General features: G+C 46.3%; 1 protein-coding gene across 6 annotated transcripts in view; it reads left to right on the top strand.

Moving 5' to 3' along the window:
- The first annotated feature begins 1,286 nt into the window (after positions 1-1,286).
- The window catches only part of LOC148013974 (putative protein phosphatase 2C 23), a 49,241-nt gene continuing 32,495 nt past the window's right edge, over positions 1,287-18,032 (top strand). For 5 of the 6 annotated variants that reach the window (XR_015688706.1, XR_015688707.1, XM_087667091.1 and 2 more), the window contains exons 1-3: positions 1,287-4,417; positions 4,696-4,809; positions 6,191-6,455. Coding sequence is in view for 4 of the 6 variants with exons in the window: in XM_087667091.1 (XP_087523217.1) it covers positions 2,282-4,417; positions 4,696-4,809; positions 6,191-6,455 (2,515 nt within the window). In the remaining 2 variants the exon portion in view is untranslated. The remainder of the gene's footprint in view (positions 4,418-4,695; positions 4,810-6,190; positions 6,456-18,032) is intronic. The other variant, XM_087667094.1, reaches the window with a different exon arrangement.

The raw sequence follows: 18,032 nt of genomic DNA, 5'->3' as shown, positions 1-18,032 counted from the left end.
CTTATCTCTTAGCTTTAGTTTTGTTCACTATTTACGAAAAACCAAGGTCTAATGCAATGTGAATTGCAAAAATTTCAAAATTCAAAGAAGAAGGTTCACAACCTTGAAGATTTGAAAATTCTTAGTTATAAAAATGGTAGATATATTTAATTTAATTCAAAAATCTCTCCAAAAATTTGAGTTAAATTTTTTTGTAAATGTACTTCATGAACGCGGGTTTTTGTTACACAAAGTTATATATTTTCTTTCCTTTTAAAATACTCATGGGTACATATCTTATCATTTTGGTGTCTACAATACTCATTAAGTACAGATTTTATCATCTTGTGTCTACAATACTCATGGGTCATTAGTACATACTCCATCATTTTGTGTCTACAATACTCGTTAGTACCTTTTGTTTTTTGTCCACGTGACCTTCTCGCCACGTCAGAGTCAATGGTGTGTAGTTACGAAGGGCTCCTTCACACCGCACCCGTAAGGGACAAATCACACCAGGGGGTACCTGTACAGTTTCTTTCAAAGTTTTCAACGTGGAGTCCTGACTCCTTAATGGAATCATGCAAGTTTTGACTTTTGTTGGATAAATTAAAAGGCACGGGGGGGCTTTTGTCTTGGCAAAGCGAAAGCCTACCTACCTAATTAAAAAAAAAAAAATCAATGCAGGGCGGGTGCTAAATGTTGACCTTGATTGAATGAAGGCCATCTTTCAGTCTCAAAGCATGGGACTGATGAGATGACACACATATGTAGTCTGTGACGAGAGAGAGAGTGTGTGTGTGCGCGTGTGTCTGCGAGAGTTGCGAGGAAGAGGACTCAGAGGAGGGGAAAAAGAGAATCGTGTCTCAACAACCCATGCATGCAGCAGTGCTTTGCTGCGGTGAAAAGAGATTTCCCTCTCGGAGTTTGGTAATGGTGACTGTCTTCTGAGAGAGAGAGAGAGAGAGAGAGACAGACAGACAGTCAATACTTCCAAGATCTCCCTCTCCTCCCTTTTTGACAAACGGCCTTTGCTCTCGTCACTCCTCTCCTTTCGAGGACGACTTTGGTTTGTCCACACTTCCTCCTGCAGCAGAAAAGAAAGGAAGAAAAGAAAGGCCCGCACACACACACACACACACACACACACACAGAGAACAAAGAAAGGAAGAACGGAACAAGAAGTTGTCCAGACTCCACACTGCACAGCACGCAGAAGAAAGAAAGAAACAAGAAGAAGAAGAAGAAGAAGGAGGCGTCGACGAGTCGCGACGACGACTTCTAGGTCTCGCCTCTCGAGGTTTTACTTTTCTTCTGCTCCTTTCATCTTCCTTTCTTCTCTCTCTCTCTCTCTCTCTCTCTCTCTCCTGTCCCTCTGTGCCTGCTTGCATCGGCTCCTCTTTCGTCCGCAGCACGTTTCCGAAACATACTTTTCTTTTGCATCCCCCTGAACCTGAAGCCTCTTCCATTGTCCCCTTGCCGTTCGGAGGATGTGCTTTGTCTACCTTGATTGAAGCGGCCATGGACAAGTCAGCCTTTCAGTTCTTTTCAAGCACAATGAGGCGTTTTCTCTGACGGCCGGCCCGAGCTGCAATTAGTTGCAAACCAAGCCTGTCAGTTAGTAATACAGGCTATCCGTCCGCATTCTGCTCTCCTACATGACGAATTGGCGAGGCGCATGTGCGCATTGTCCGGTTTAGAGCAGTCCTTGCTGCCTTCCTTTGGGGAAGAAGTAGCAGCAGAGAGCTCTTTGTGCATGTGCGCGAGTGGTCTGAAGCATCAGGCGCGCAATCAAGTCATCGCCCGAGCGAAAGGGCAGGCCATGAGGCGATACAACTAGGCTTCCTGGTTGTTCAAGGAGATGTAGAGGTTGCATGGGCTGCTCTCATCTATTCATCGTCGTATCTATAGGCAGACATGTGCATCGGGGGCTAGATGCAATGAAGCGCCGGGGAAACTTGTCGCAAAGGACGGTGATCTCTCTAAGGTGGAGATCGCTGTTGTCAAACAAAAGCTGCTTCTTTCTATACGCTTAACATGATGAGGCTCAGCGCTCTTCCACATTGAAAGAAGTTAGCCTCCTTTTGGTTACCGCAGCTCACAAACTCACCTATATGCATCTTACTTCCATCAGAAAAGTGGCCATAGGACCAGATTCAACCAATTTCAGAGGCATTCAGTGAAGGATTTTCGTATTTTCCTCAAGTAATCCACAAACGGAAACAACTTCAGCTCTTTTTGAAGAAGAAGAAGTGCAAAAAAGAAGAGAGACAAAAACTTAGAAGATCAAGAACCATGTACGATGGGGAATTCCGCATCACGTGTTATTGGCTGCTTTGTTCCTGTTGCACGCAATCAAGAACGAGTTGCTGTATGCTTTTCAGAGCCCTTGGATGAAGGCTTAGGCCATTCCTTTTGCTATATACGCCCCTCTATTGAATCCCCACATCTCTCCCCTGGCCATTCGGACATTTGTGCTGACTCCGAGGCTCATAGCCTATCCTTCCAACCCAGCGCCTGTGAAAGTGCAACAGACAAACACAGGACTCTCTCTGAGAGCGTCTTCAAATCAATTTCTGGAGCCTCTGTCAGTGCCAATACTTCCACCCCACACACGGCCGTCTGTCACGATCAATTCCATTCCTTCACCAATGTTCCAGATGATCGCCATGCTGCATTTGAAAGCACTGCTTCATTCACCTCCCTGCCTCTACAACCCATCCCCAGGGGTGTTACATTCTCTGGGCCAATTTCAGGAACCTTCTCTGGACCTATGCAGGGAACTGTGGAGCGAGGCTTCATGTCAGGACCTATTGAACGTGGATTCATGTCTGGACCCCTAGAGCGAATGTCAGGTCCATTGGAGAAGGGGTTTATGTCAGGTCCTCTTGATATGAATGTTGATCGGAGCCATTTTTCAGCTCCTCTAGCTGGGGTCTACCTCAGCAGGAGGAGGAACAAATCCATTTCTCAGTTTATCAGCTCAGTCCACAAGCCTGTGAAGAAAATATTGAGCCGCACATTATCCAAAACAAGCTCTAGTGTTACATGGACTCAAAGGTCCCTGTTCGCTCCAGTTAGGCAGTTTGTTTGGCGCAATTTCCACAGACGAGCAAGAAGTCTGTATGATTTTCCATCAGATTTGGGCTATGCTTCTTCTGATGTGGATTCCAGGGAGAATCACAGCCTTCAGTGGGCTCAAGGTAAGGCTGGGGAAGATCGAGTTCATGTTGTTGTTTCGGAGGAGCATGGTTGGCTCTTTGTTGGGATCTATGATGGTTTCAATGGTCCTGATGCCCCGGACTTCCTGATGAGGAATCTTTATAGAGCAATTCACAGGGAACTGCAGGGGCTGCTGTGGGACCGCAGAGACGGTGGTGAGAGTTCCCAGCTTTTGACACACAGTTTGGCTTCCTCAAATTCTAGTCTTATCATGGAGGAACAGGCAACTGAAAGCATGGGATATACTGACCTCTGTACATTGACGGGGCAGGTGAAGCTTGCCAATGCAGTGGCTCAAGTTGGCAAGCCTGACGGACAAAATGATATCCAGGCAGATGTATGTAAGAAAAAGGATCAGACGGGAATGGCTAAGCAGGAATTGGGGTCAAGTCAGACCTCCGTAGATAGGGAGAGCACAAAAGCAAATGGCTCTGAGCAGGCAAGGCAGACCTTCAATCACAACACAGATGCCAATTCCAATACAGACTTCCAAGCTGGAGTTGGTTTTGACACTGATGTTGACAGGTCAAGCTCTGATGCACAAAGTGACATCACTGGAGTAACAAATCTGAGCTTGTTGGGGCCAGATTCAAACCATTTAACAGTAGGAAAGGGTTCCAGTATGTGGAGGAGTAGGTCCTTTATTAGGAATCATTTTAGGTACAGACACAGTAAGAAGAAAGAGGGCCACAGGAAAATGTATCCTCAAAGGTATGACTTCTCACATGATTGCAAAGAGCATGAGAAGGTGTGTGTGGAGGAGTCACAGCAAGGGGATCTGAGGGCAAAAAGGCAAGGCACAGTCAACCACAGTGCGGTGCTCGAGGCTTTAGCTCATGCACTTACAACAACCGAAGAAGCTTACTTGGATATGGCTGATCATGCTTTGGAAGAGAACCCAGAGTTGGCACTTATTGGTTCTTGTGTCTTGGTCACGCTGGTGAAAGATAAAGATGTGTATGTTATGAATGTTGGAGACAGTCGAGCCATTGTTGCACAAAACAGAAGGTCAAATTGTGTTATAAGTAATGGCTCAGATTATGAGAGTCGGATTGGCTCAATACCTCAGGAGCTTGAGCGCATTGTAGAGGAAAGCCCGACGAGCTTAGCAAGTAGTGCCACCTTGGACTTTACCAACAACATGAGACCACCAGCGTGCAGCCTTTTCCTGGAAGCAATACAGCTCTCTACTGACCACAACACAAGCATTGAAGAGGTATGCTCTGAATCATAATGCAGGCTGGGCATGTTTGTGATCAGAATCTGGTTAAGGCAGCTGCCATACTAAGCATCTCAGGAATTCACCATATCTCCTCTCAAGTTTATTATTTGAAATAGTTAGATGTTAAATATGCAAGGTCTATGTGTGGTACTGCATTTTCTGCTGTTCCAAAATGCATTACTGATGCAGTCAGTGAGGCTTGCATAGACATATTCATTTTAACAGTATGCGGAGGCAAGTACAGTTATAACATGAATTGTGTTTATATTTAGGAAATATGCAGGATCAAAGCTGAGCATCCTGACGACAATTGCTGTATTCTGAATGATCGTGTTAAGGGGCGGTTGAAAGTAACACGTGCTTTTGGTGCTGGCTTTTTGAAACAGGTTGGTCTGTCTGTCTGTCTGTCCACCTGTCTCTCTCATGCTTGTTAATGAGCAACCCAGCTGTTTTCTTGTTTAATCTGTTGAAAGAGTGCGAAAATCTCCTAATCGGTCAGACCCCTTCGTAGCAGGAAGGGGTGGTTGTAACACACTAAATCTATGTTTTGCAAGGTCCATATTGTGTGATTTCATTCAATATCGTTGGATTTCAATGTTATGACACTGCTTATTTAAGTTAGTCTTTAGCAAATATATTTGGACCTCTGCTTTGGATATTCTTAATTAGTCTTTTCTTTTTCTTTCCTGAGGGGGAGGAAGGGGCTAGGAGTGGGGGCGATGGGAAGAAATTGGCAGGATGAAAAAAGTACGGGGGATGAAACATAGTAGTAGGCCCGGAAACATGTAGTTATTGCTGGAAAGCTTCATGCCAATTTTAGATGAGAGGCAGGAAATCTGTTGACCCCTTTCTTGTTGGGTTCTGATTTTGTGAATTATTGGACACCCTGCATTTGTGAATAAAGGTGGTGTTTGTGTCATGTCTATTTTCTATTAATGAGCATTGAAAGAAAATTCAGGATGAAATCTTGGAAGAGTATACCCTTGAAATAAATTATCATGGAATGCTTGATCTTAATGCTAGATGAGAACCAGGTGAATCAGTTGACCTTTTACACCTTGGACTACTATTGAGTGTTCGACTAATTTGGAGGCACCGTTGTTTCTGCTATCTGTTTTACATGGTGACAATCATTATGCTTGGAACTTTCTTGAGAGGTGTGCATACTGTTTCTAGCCTTTTCTTGAGAGGTGCGCAAACTGTTTCTAGCCTTTTCTTGTTTATTTTGTCCTGTGGTACAATGGAGGACAGAAGAAAGCAGAGATTTGACTACGTGAAAAATTATACAGTTCTTTAGAGGACTCTCAGTTGCTATCTAACTTGCCCTTTGAGGCTTGGGTAGCTTCTGCAGTTTGATATAATACGAGAGATCTGCCAGAATTTTTGTGTTAATGTCTCTCATGATGTCAGTTATACTAGGGTAGAAAGATGTGAAGGATAGAGGACAGAAATGATGTTTAAAAAAGAGACCAACTTGTTCTTTCCTGAAGATTGATTGTGAAAAGTGCTAAGTGCTTTCGCATGAATCTTGCATGTTTTGTGTTTTTTTCTCTAGCTGAGAACATGACTGGCTACTTTAAAAGCTTCTGGACTGACAATAAAGACAATTTTCCTAACTTATTAAATTAAGATTTTTACCCTTAAACATTTAGGGAAGCAATTCTTGTACATCTTGAACATTTTTCTTAGCAACATATCTAGGTGTTTGAAATAGGTTACATGTTCATGTTGTTTTGTGTACCTTACTTACCTGTTTCATGTGTACAGCCTAGGTGGAATAATGCTATACTGAAGATGTTCCAAATTGAGTATGTTGGCACAGCCCCATATATCAGTTGCATGCCTGCCCTTTGTCACTATAGGCTGGGTCCCAATGATCGTTTTTTAATCCTGTCTTCTGATGGACTTTACCAATACTTTACAAATGAGGAAGTTGTTTCCCATGTGGAATGGTTCATGGAGAAATTTCCAGAGGGTGATCCTGCACAGCATCTTATCGAAGAGCTTTTGTTTCGTGCTGCGAAAAAAGCTGGTAATTTACTGTGGTACCATGAGAGAGAAAAAGGGAGGGAGGGACAAGTAAAAGTTAAGAAGAAAATGGGATGTTAGTATTGGTGGGAAACTTGATTTTGACGTCTTGCTGACAGGTCCTTTCTAGTGCTTGGACCTACTTAGGATAACTGCTCCTGGTTAGCTTCCAAAGACAAAATGAAGAAATGGACAATTTCAAAGGTCACCTGTTAGGTGTTCTCACTAGTAGTAAAAGTTTAAAAGAAAACAGGATGTGTATTCTATTTTTGCTGGCAAACCTGATTTTAATGCCTTCCAGGCAGGGTGGACCTCCTTAGGATAACTGCTCACGGTTAGCCTCATGGGGATTTGCAGCTACATCATTATCAATTAGTCTCACACTCAAATATCTTCATTGATTCAGCTGTTGCCAAGTCATGGTAGCTCAAAAGCAAGAGTTGAGCAACTACTAAATGCCCTCGATATAGTTTGATTAGGATGTTTTATTGGAGATGATTGATGTCGACTACAATCTAATCAAGTATTCAGTGATGACTAGCCATGATTGCAGGCTTCTAGAGGGTGGATATGAAGATACCTCAATTTAGTGCTAGGATCTGTGCCTTCAGATAACTAAGACGTTGAGGATCCAATTCTCAATCCACATTGTGCTATCTTTGACATACGGACATGACCAGACTTTTCTTACCAATGCAAGACTAGGGTCTTTGTGTCAAAATGATGCAATGCAGAGTATGCAACATGATATTATACAATAACATTATAGTGAAGAGGAGTGATAATGGCAGCTTGCTATCCATACCACCAATAACAACTCTCACATGCAAGGTTCCCACAATGATATGCCAGGGTGCAAGTATATCCACAAAGGAGCAAGGGCACACATATAGATATATCTCATGTCCGTGACCACACCCTACAAGAGAAATGCAAAGTGGCCAAAAGAGTGGCTGCCCGTCCTCCTAATGTGGACACAAATGAGATGCTAAAATGAGCTCTAACACACTTTGTTGGCTCATAGGTTGACATTGAAGAGGAACAAAGCACCATGGACACTCTAATATAGGCCTCTGCTGGATACACCTTGGAGTAGAACAGTGAACTTAAGGCCCCACCAATAGGTCAAGTGCAGGAAGAAGATGTAAAAGTGCTGCACACCAAAGTCACACAAGTTGTCGACAAGCTTGCCATATAACAAACGTGGCATCGTTTTCATGAGCATGAGCACACTCAATGATTCCCTCATGCAAACATGCACAAGAAGCACAAATTACGAGCATACTTGAGCTTGGTGTCGTGTGCAGTATTGCGGAAGTGGATGCATGCACTGAGTGAAAGAGATGAATGCAGCAAGAAAGAGAGAGAAATCAGAAAACGAGAATGCTGAAGACTGAATAATCTGAAAGAGGTATGTACGAGGGGTTGGTGTGTCGATATGCACTTAGCTGGAAACCTCATTCTCTCACAGTACAATGAGGATCTGACCAGGTGGCTGGCAGCACCTAAAATAGGCAGCAGGAGGAGAGAGAAAATGACTAGGTTGGCCAGCAAATCTGGCTGACTGACTGCAATCCAACTGCATGGACCTGCCTGCCTGCCCACAATGCTGCCTGTGATGCTGTCTGCTACGCATGCTGCTACCTGCACTGCCTGTCGAACCCGCTTCTTTGACCGTCCGCCTGCCCACTGTGCCCGTGCAGCTCAATTGCTTGTGTAGGAGGTGACCTCTCCAACAAATGTGGGTTCCATGTCTGCTATGGCATGGGACGTGTCAGAAGTGGGTGCAGTGATGGAAGTGTAGAAGACTGCTGTAATAGACTGCACAACACAAGAGAGAAGAGAAAACGGAAGAAAACAAAAGAATACTGTAAAACGAAAACTTAGAGATATGCTCAGGAAATGGAATCCATATACCAAACATGAGACAGTTGTGTACAATAGTAGTCAGTGGCTGTGTGGGCACTAGCATCGGCTCCCTCTCTCCAATAGAACCTGCATTGGAAGTTTGCAAGTGAATGATGATACAGACTGAGGAGGGAGTAGAATATTTAGGCATAAAATAATACTAAGAAATAAACTGGTCGACTAGTATAATAATGTAGTTGGCTAGCAATAAATGGTCTAAATCATCAAAATGATGACAATAAAAAAGTACCTAAAATAGACTACAGTGCCCAGCCCACAAATGCACATGCCTAGACTCACCCATGAGATGACTAATTTGCTAACATCATCTCTCAAATCATGGGTGATGTGATACAATACCATGATACAATGATAATGACTCATCATAGTCCATACAACAAAGACAACTAGAATAGGATTATGGATACCCACTACTAACCTAAAAATAGAGAAGAATCAAAGCAGCTCTCTATGTTTGTCAAACAACACCTTGTAGTAGCATATGTGACCATCATGCCAACAATGCCTTTGAGCATATTTGACCATGGATTCCCCGCCTTGAGCCAAACTACGAAAGTGTCCCCTCATGTGAGCTCAGACTAGGAGTCGATCCCACTCTTTGTCAAGGAACAACCCATCATGAACTTGGATGTCAATCCTAGCTCTAGGATTTCAAAACTTGCTAGATTTTAGTCGATGCGGAAGGGAAGTTTCTCTTTGGATCCTTTGCACTTGTATACTTGTATGGATGAGGCTCAAGTGCCCCATCCCACCACCCCCTCACTCCCTCGTTGGCATTGGAGAGTCGTGAGGGATGATTGTATCACCTACACTAGAAAGCAACACAAGGAGGGGAAGCCAACTCCTTTCCCTTCTTTGATGACGAGGGCCTCTATTGTGCCTTGGTCTTCTTGGTTGGCGAATTCGAGAGGAGGAGACTTAGTAGAGGCGTTCGTATCTTGTTGTTGCTTTTTCCTTGAAGCCACTAACTCCTTACAATTCTTGCACAAATGTCTCTACGTACCACAATAATCATAGTTGCTTGAAATGTTGTTTCAGGCTGCCCAAAATACCCAAAATGTTTCAATGCCAAAATGCATTTCGAGACAAGTGTTTTGGGCAGGCAGGGTTTTATCCTAGTTTCATGATGACTGGCTCATTTTGCCTTATTGCGTGCTGATTCCTCCTATTTTCCTCTACTCCCCACCCTCATTCTCAACTGATCAGTCTCCTTAGTTGTTGTTTGCTTCCCCTGTTTGACATCTATTGCTGTCTATAGCTTTGAAATCCTACATCCCTCATTAGATTATAGATTATGATTCATAGACTTGAACTTTGTAGACTTGTTGTTAGTTGAGTATGTTCATGGTTCATTGGCATTTGGATGGGATACTGTGATTATTTGACATTGATACATGATACATCATTGTTGTATTTATTTTTCACGTATCGTTTTACTGAGTACTCTCTTTTTTGATACTTCATGACATAATATGAGTCTATGGCCGCTCACTATTGAGTCTTCAATTTTGACATTTATCGTCATCATTTATGGGCCATGGAATAATGTAGTCTTTTGTATTGCGTTCTCAATCTTGATCTTGAAAGTTTTTAAAACTCATGGATTGTGATCTTACAATCTTACTGTCTTAAATCTTTGGTAGAATCATGTATACTTGTCAAATCTCTTCTAACGTATCATGTATACTCTATATTGTTGAGGAATTTCAGTGTTGTGGTGTAGAGGTTCAACATACAAATGGTAATAGCCCTTTATATATATCTGATATTAAAATATTCCTATAAACACATGAAAAATCCATTTCGCTATTTCGGACTCGAGCCAAAACTTTGTTTTGTAACTCTGAAATCCATTTATGTTCCATCGTTTCCAAAAGTAAAGGCAAGTTGTCAAAAGATAACGTACCAATGAGACAGTAGGGTTTGTGGGGAGGAACACGGAATGAACTCGGCAAACATGGAGAAGAGAAGAGAAGAGAGAAGAAACTGTGATGAATGGAATGATGAAGTTCTGAATCATGGAGTGAATGTGATACAAGGGAACAAGGGTGTTGTAGCACAAGGAAGATGATGAAGACAGCCACGAACCACGAACTGCAATGCCCTCCTGAAGGGGTTTGAGGGTTGTGGAGAGGCTAGAGAGAAGAGATGACAAACTGAATGAATCAGCCATAAGGAATGAATGAGAGAGTGGTCTATAAATAGGCACAATCAGTCTTGGGTGGTGCTCCTTTTTGGGGCTGCAAACCCTAAACGCAAAATGCAAAAACGCAAAAACTCAAACTGTGGGTGAAAGGTTTCTCAACGCTTCCTCTCAGGCCCCAAAAGGGGAACAAGAGAAGAGTGAGGTGGAGATGCAATGCTACATGCTGAAGAATGATCATGCAGTAGGTGCCACTTGGACAATGTCCCTCATGGGAAAATTGTTCACTTGCCCAAGCGCCCTAGTACAAAGATGATGAAAACATGCAATGCATAGGAGGAATGTTGGACTTTGTGTGGAACCGACAACCATAAGGATATGCCTGTACTCGATCTTGGGAGTTGGCTCCATGCTGACCAAGGGACGAAGAAGATTCATCGTGTAATCTGAGAATACCACTTGAAAGGAGACCTTTGAAGATAGTCAGGAGACTGGATGAGTTGTAGAACCCGAAACTCAACCTCGGGAGAGAGGCCACCAGCTCTGTGACTCCATGCTAGAAGGAATACGAAAGCCTAGCCACCAAGTTGCTACTAAAGACCCAAGGGCCCCTATCTAGGTAGATTCTCTAGATCCTGGGTGTGAGTAGAGGAAATGACCATTCAAAGGAGAGCCGCTCCTTGAAAGTGAAAGGTGGTGGTGTGTGAAGAACTTCATGGCACATAGGGTTCTCTTTGAATCAGAAGGAGAAGAAGTAGGAGCCCCCTTTGAAGCCGAAGAAGAACTAGAAGCCCCCTCTGAGGGCGAAGTAAGAAAATCCCCCTTTGAATCCTAGTCTGTGAGAGAAAGGGAATCCAACCACTCATGGCTCACAGATTGCGAAGCATCTAATGACGAAGGAAGTGCCGTCGGTTGTGTCAAAGAAGGTATTTGGGGCTCCAAAGAAGAAGCCAAAAAGCACCTAGAAGTTTCCTCTCGAACCTGAGTGGAAGAGGGTAGGGAAGAAGGAGGCTCAGGATGAGCCAAGGGTGGGGGACAATCACGGGCTCTCAGGAGAGTTGACTGTGGAGGGATGTGGGCCGTGGAAGCCACTGTACCCAAAAGTGGATGGGGGAAACCTTTGCGCAATGGGGTGGTCTCCAGGAGGGCTTATCGCCTTGTAAGGCCTTAGAGCCTTCGTATGCTCAAAAGGAATTAGTGGGTGTTGGTTCTGGCTTATTGGCTTGAGCATAATACTCTGATAGTTGATGCAGAACAATCTCTGTTGCCCAAAAAGGAGAGGTGGCACAAGGAGTGCTTGGTGGGAGACGATGCATATACTTTTGGGGGGGTGGGGAGCTAGGGTCGAAGTCAACAGTCATCAGTGGAATGACCGTTCTTGAATGACTGTTCTTGCCGTAGTAGGAACACTTAGTAGATTGGTCATCTATTGGGGAAGAAGCCATGGGTACGTGTGTGCCTTGCTGAAGAAGGAAGAGGTGGAAGAAGTCAGCCACGAACTACGAACTGCAATGTCCGCCTCAAGGGGTGTGAGGGTGGCCTGGTGCAGTCGGACTGCACAGTCGGAGTGCCATGTGGCAATCCGACTTGCAGCAGGCAGTCGATGCAGCCGACTGGGCTTTTCTGGTGCCCTCTTTTGCCCGGTTTTTCGGCTATTTATACCCGACATTCTCAGCAGTTTGGTACACTTCTCTGCTCGCAGATTACAGACCGGTGACACGCGCAGATTCCGTCTCTGTTCGCAGATTTCAGATAGCAGACAGTGCAGACTGCAGCGGACTTCGAGGTGAACAGCAGGTTGTATCGTCGAGGTGGAGACACGCAGTCCAGCGCACTGCGCCCATGTATATATCTGCATATCTTTGTATTCAGCATTCTTTATACAGCAGATCTTCATCGTCCACTGTCTCTTTCTCTCTCTTTCTCTCTCTCTTTCTCTCTCTCTTCTCTCTCTGCGTTCTCTCTCTCTCAGTCCTACGCTTCCGCACCGCTGCACTCTGACATGGTATCAGAGCAGTGTTTGAGGGCTGACTGAGCGCAGAATCAACCTGAAGAGGAGTTTCCATCGTGATACAAATTTGCATTTTTTGCGTTTAAGGGCAGACAGGAGGGCTGCGCCTTGGAACAAGGCTGAAACGAGTGTGGGCGCACAGGAAAGGAGTACAGGTGGTGGATTTGCTGCTGTTTACTGCTGTTTGACGTGGAGGAAGTTTGAGTTTTCAGCCTACAAGTGCAGGTTTTGCTTTTTCATCGCCTCCGGCGGGTGAAGAAGGTTCAGGACGCGGAAGAGCCGTAGCAGGCTGAGTTTTCCTAGTCAGAGGGGGCTGCTTTTGCGTTTGTGAAGGCATTGCAGATGAAGATGTCTACAGAGATTGACTTGGAGTTCCAGGCGATTATGGACCGGAAGGTGCCTGTCTTACCGGCTCTTCCTGCGAATCAGAAGCTCGACGACGACAACTACCGCATTTGGCGCGTCATGATGTTGGCCATCCTTGAGTCCTATGATTTGGCGGAGCTAGTACAGGAGGAGATTGACCGGCCCTCGGTAAGAGATGAGTCCAAACTCTCTTCCGACACTCGTGCGGAGTTGGCCAAGGCCCAGTCTCATTGGGACAAACTGAATGCCAGGATACGATCCTTTCTCTTTCTATGATGCACTACAGCCGTGATCGCTCACATCGAGCACTTGACTGTGGCTCGGGAGATATGGCTGGAGCTTGATCAGATGTACAATCGGATGACCCTAATGAAGCGGGTTTCTTTGGAGGTACAGATGCGGACCTTGTCCGTAAATAAGTCTTCTTCGCTACGGGAGCACGTTAACAAGCTAAGGCAGCTTCAGATGCAGGTTTAGAATGCGGGAAAGCCGATTTCCTCCGAAGACATGGCGATCACACTATTGTCCCAGTTGCCGCCACGATTCGGTACATTTGCCTCTGCCCTTATTGCTTCGGGGCGAGAGTCTACTCTTCGGTGGGAAGAGTTGGTTCCTATGGTCTTGGACCAAGAGGAACAGTTAAAGGGACAGAATGCTTCCAAGTTGGAGGCACTGACAGGTCAAGCCTCTCAGAAGAAGGGGAAGGACCAAAAGAAGAAGGGAGATATCAAGTCCAAGAAGGACAAGGACAAAGACTCCACATGCCATATTTGTGGAAAGACTGGCCATTGGAAGAAGGATTGCCCTGACAAAGACACGAAGGACACCAAGAAGAAGGACACCAAGGATTCTGGAGCGGTGGCTGCACCCTCATCAGCTGCATTTCTTCATCTAGCTGTCATTGAGGACGCTTCACCGAATGCTTCTGATGTTGTGATGACGGCTCCCTAGGCTCGAGAGTGGATCGTTGATAGTGGTGCCTCACGGCACATGACTCCTTCCTCAGATGGTGTTGCCCAGTTGCGACCCTCGCGTGGGCAGATTCTCATTGGAGACAGCTCTTCAGTATCTATTGCAGGTTGGGGTAAGATGTAGTTTATTCCGGATGGACGAGGTGGTACCCATACCTCAGAGGTTTTGCATGTACTAGGATTAGGGTACCATCTCCTTTCAGTTCATAAGATTTGCTTTCTTGGTCTTCTGGTGGAGTTTGATAGTACTACAGTTCGAGTCCTTGATCGTGGATCGAGGAAGGTTCTCTTATCCGGATATGAGGAGAACGGCATTTACAAACTGAAGTCTTCCACCGCCCTCTCTACTCTTCTTCTTACCTCTCAGTCACAGTCAGAGTTATGGCATGCTCGGTTTGGTCACCTGAACTATGACTATCTTCGGAGGGTGTCACGTGGACAGCTTGTTCGAGGGTTGCCGGATATAGTGGTGAGCCAGCAGCCATGTGTCTCCTGCATTCGGGGGAAGCAGCATAGGGATGCCATTCCCCACACAGCTTCGCGGCGGTCTACTTCACCGATGGAGCTAGTATCTATGGATCTATGTGGCCCTATGAGGAATGAGTCCTTGCGTGGGAGCTCTTACTTCATGCTGATCATGGATGACTACAGCAGGATGACATGGGCCTACTTTTGGCATTAAAGTTAGAAGCTTTCTCGCACTTCAAGGATTGGCTTCTCTTTGAGAAGGACCGATCGGGCCGGAAGTTGAAGACCTTGCGATCCGACAAGGGAGGTGAATTTGTTTCTAATGAGTTTGCTCAGTTTTGTGCAGATAGAGGAATTCACCAGGAGTTTGCCAATACCAACACTCCTCAAGAAAATGGTATTCTTGAACGGAAGAACCGCAGTGTGATCGAGATGGCGCGCACCATGATGGAGCACCGACAGACCCCTCAGGTTCTGTGGGCCGAGGCTGTGGCTACTGTAGTTCACATCCTTAATCGATCCCCTACTTCGGCCGTGGAAGGGACGACCCCATTTGAGGCTTATTTTGGGACGAAGCCAGATGTTTCTTACTTTCGGGTCTTTGGGTGTGATGCCTATGTTCACATTCCTAAGGCTCACCGTGATAAATTTGAAGCAGCTTCCTGAAAACAGGTATTTGTTGGCTATAGCTCCCAGTCCCAAGGCTACCGACTGTATGATCCCGTCAAGCGGGATGTGTACACTAGCCGTGATGTGCGGTTTGTGGAGGTTCCGGCTACTTCAACGGGTGAGGAGCATCCCGTTCTTGGAGATCCAGGGGAGAGTTGGGCTCCTTCTACAGTTCCACTGGAGCCCGTGCCTTTTGATTATGATTCTCTTTCTGACACAGAGTCTACTGTTCCACCGGACACCTTTGAGGAGTTACCACTGGTGGATGTTCCAGAGTCTTCTGCTGATGGAAAAAGATGAGGGGAGGTTCGGTCTCCTTCTCGCTGGGCCCGTGACACACTCCGTGATTCAGGGATCGAGGGGGTTCCTGAGGAGTGGGGACCGCAGGATGGTCCGCGGCAGTCACGGAGGCACCAGGCACATTCCACGGAGCTTGTTTGCTCCAACTACTGTTTGATGACCCGTGTTATGCAGGATCGAGAGCCCACCTCCGTGAAGGAGGCTTTACAGTCCGCCCCATGGAAGAAAGCTATGGAAGCCGAGTTGGAGGCTATTGAGAGGAATGGCACTTGGTCACTCGTGCCCCGCCCCCCGAATAAGAAGGTGATTGGAGTCAAGTGGGTCTTCAAGACCAAATACCTTAGCGACGGTTCTTTGGATAAGCACAAGGCCCGCCTTGTTGCTAAAGGTTTTGCACAGCGCCCAGGGATTGATTGTCATGACACTTTTGCCCCCACAGCTTGTATGGCGACCATTAGAGCTGTTCTTGCTTTGGCTGGCCATAGGAGATGGCCTGTTTACCAGTTGGATGTGAAGTCGGCCTTCCTCAATGGTGATTTGAAGAAGGAGATCTATGTTGAGCAGCCTCTTGGCTTTGGATCTTCAGATGGGAAAGTCTATAGGTTGAAGAAGGCCTTGTATGGCCTCAAGCAGGCTCCGGGTGCGTGGAACGAGAAGATTGATTCGTTCCTCCAATCTCAGTTGGGATATCGGCGGTCCAAGGCCGATCCGCAGCTGTATGTTCACACTTCCGAGGATGGTTGTGTACTGTTTGTCTTATATGTTGATGATTTGATTGTCACAGGTGATGATGCACAGTAGGTCTAGGAGATGAAGTCAGCTTTACATCGGACGTTCGAGATGACGGACTTGGGTCTACTCCATTTCTTTTTGGGCCATGAGATTTATCAGTCTGAGAGGGGGATCTTTATCTCTCAACAGAGATATGTACAGGAGCTCTTGGTGTCTTTTGAGATGGAGGATTGTCGGGCCCTATCTACTCCTATGGATCCGAACTGGAAGGCCACTTCCCATTCAGCCTCTCCTTTGGCGGATGCGTCCCGCTATCGTCAGTTGATTGGGTCCTTGATTTGGCTTCTTAACACGAGGGTTGATCTATGTTTTGCTGTTGGGCTCTTGGCAGGGTTCATGAGTGAACCTAAGACGGTGCATCGGCAGGCTGCTCAGAGGATACTTCGGTATTTGAGGGGGACGTCTGATTTAGGGATTCATTACCCCGCAGGGACAGATGGGTCAGATCTTGTACTTGCAGGTTGGAGCGACTCGGATTGGGCCGGTGATGTGGACCACAGGCGGTCTACTCCAGGTTACTGTTTTACTTTGGGTGCAGGTGTTATTTCATGGAGTAGCAAGAAGCAGCCCACGGTAGCCCTTTCGTCTACTGAGACAGAGTATCGGGCCGCATCTTCCACCACATGTGAGGCTGTGTGGCTTCGGCGTTTATTGGAGGAGCTTGGGTGTCCCCAGACTCGTTCTACTTTGTTGCGATGTGACAATGAGAGTTGCATTGCCTTGGCAAGGAACCCTGTTTTTCATGCCCGGACGAAGCACATAGAGATCCAGTACCACTTCATCCGAGAAAAGCTTCTGGATGAGACCATCACTGTGGAGTACTGCAAGACGGAGGACAATCTTGCGGATTTGTTTACGAAGGCGCTTCCTCAGGCTCTACTTCGGAGACATTCCAGATCCCGCAGGCTTCTGCCCTGCCCAGGCTCTGAGAGGGGGTGTTAGAGATCAGATCAGATTAGGGCAGCAGGTGGCCTGGTGCAGTCGGACTGCCACATGGCAGTCTGACCTGCAGCAGGCAGTTGGCTGCATTTAATGCAGCCGACTGGGCATTTCTGGTGCCCTCTTTTGCCCGGTTTTTCGGCTATTTATACCCGACATTCTCGGCAGTCTGGTACACTTCTCTGCTCGCAGATTACAGACCGGTGATACGCGCAGATTTCGTCTCTGTTCGCAGATTTCAGACAGCAGACAGTGTAGACTGCAGCGGACTTCGAGGTGAACAGCAGGTTGCATCGTCGAGGTGGAGACACGCAGTCTAGCGCACTGCGCCCGTGTATATATCTGCATATCTTTGTATTCAGCATTCTTTATACAGCAGATCTTCATCATCCACTGTCTCTTTCTCTCTCTTCTCTCTCTGCGTTCTCTCTCTCTCAGTCCTACGCTTCCGCACCGCTGCACTCTGACAGAGGGCAGTGTGAAGCATGAACTGCAATGTCCGCCACAAGGGGTGTGAGGGTAGTGGAAGGGTTGGAAGTGAGCTACCAGCGTTGTAGGGAGGAGCTGCCAGCTCCAAACGCAACTTGTAGGAGTAAGGGATGAGCTACCAGCTGTCAAACACAGGCAGCAGTCAGGGATGAGAGGGAGAAGGTTGTTGCCAGATGTTGCTTGGCCAAAACGCAGGTTGAAAAGGTAGGGGGAGGTGCTGTCGGTGGTTGCCTGGCTGAAACGTAGTAGGGGATAGGTGCTGGAATACTGCGAGGTGCAGCAGAAGAGCTGCTAGCAGTAAATGCAGCAAAGGGGAGGTGGAGGTGACAGCAACAACCCTAAATGCAGATTGGAAAACAACAAACGTAGGATGGAGCAGCCGCTAGTTAGGGTGTTGATGCAACAGACGAAGAAGAGAAGTGGATGTAGAACCCGCCACTGGTCTTTGCCTTCACTGGAGTGGAGGATCTTTGCCATTGTTTGAGAAGATCTAGCTCTGATACC

This window comes from Lygodium microphyllum, chromosome 25, assembly GCF_053477565.2.
Source record: "Lygodium microphyllum isolate KBCC chromosome 25, Lygodium_microphyllum_v1.1.10, whole genome shotgun sequence".
NCBI classification, from domain to species: domain Eukaryota; kingdom Viridiplantae; phylum Streptophyta; class Polypodiopsida; order Schizaeales; family Lygodiaceae; genus Lygodium; species Lygodium microphyllum.
The sequence above is the reverse complement of the archived record's forward strand: the minus strand, read 5'-3'. Positions and strand labels throughout refer to the sequence as shown.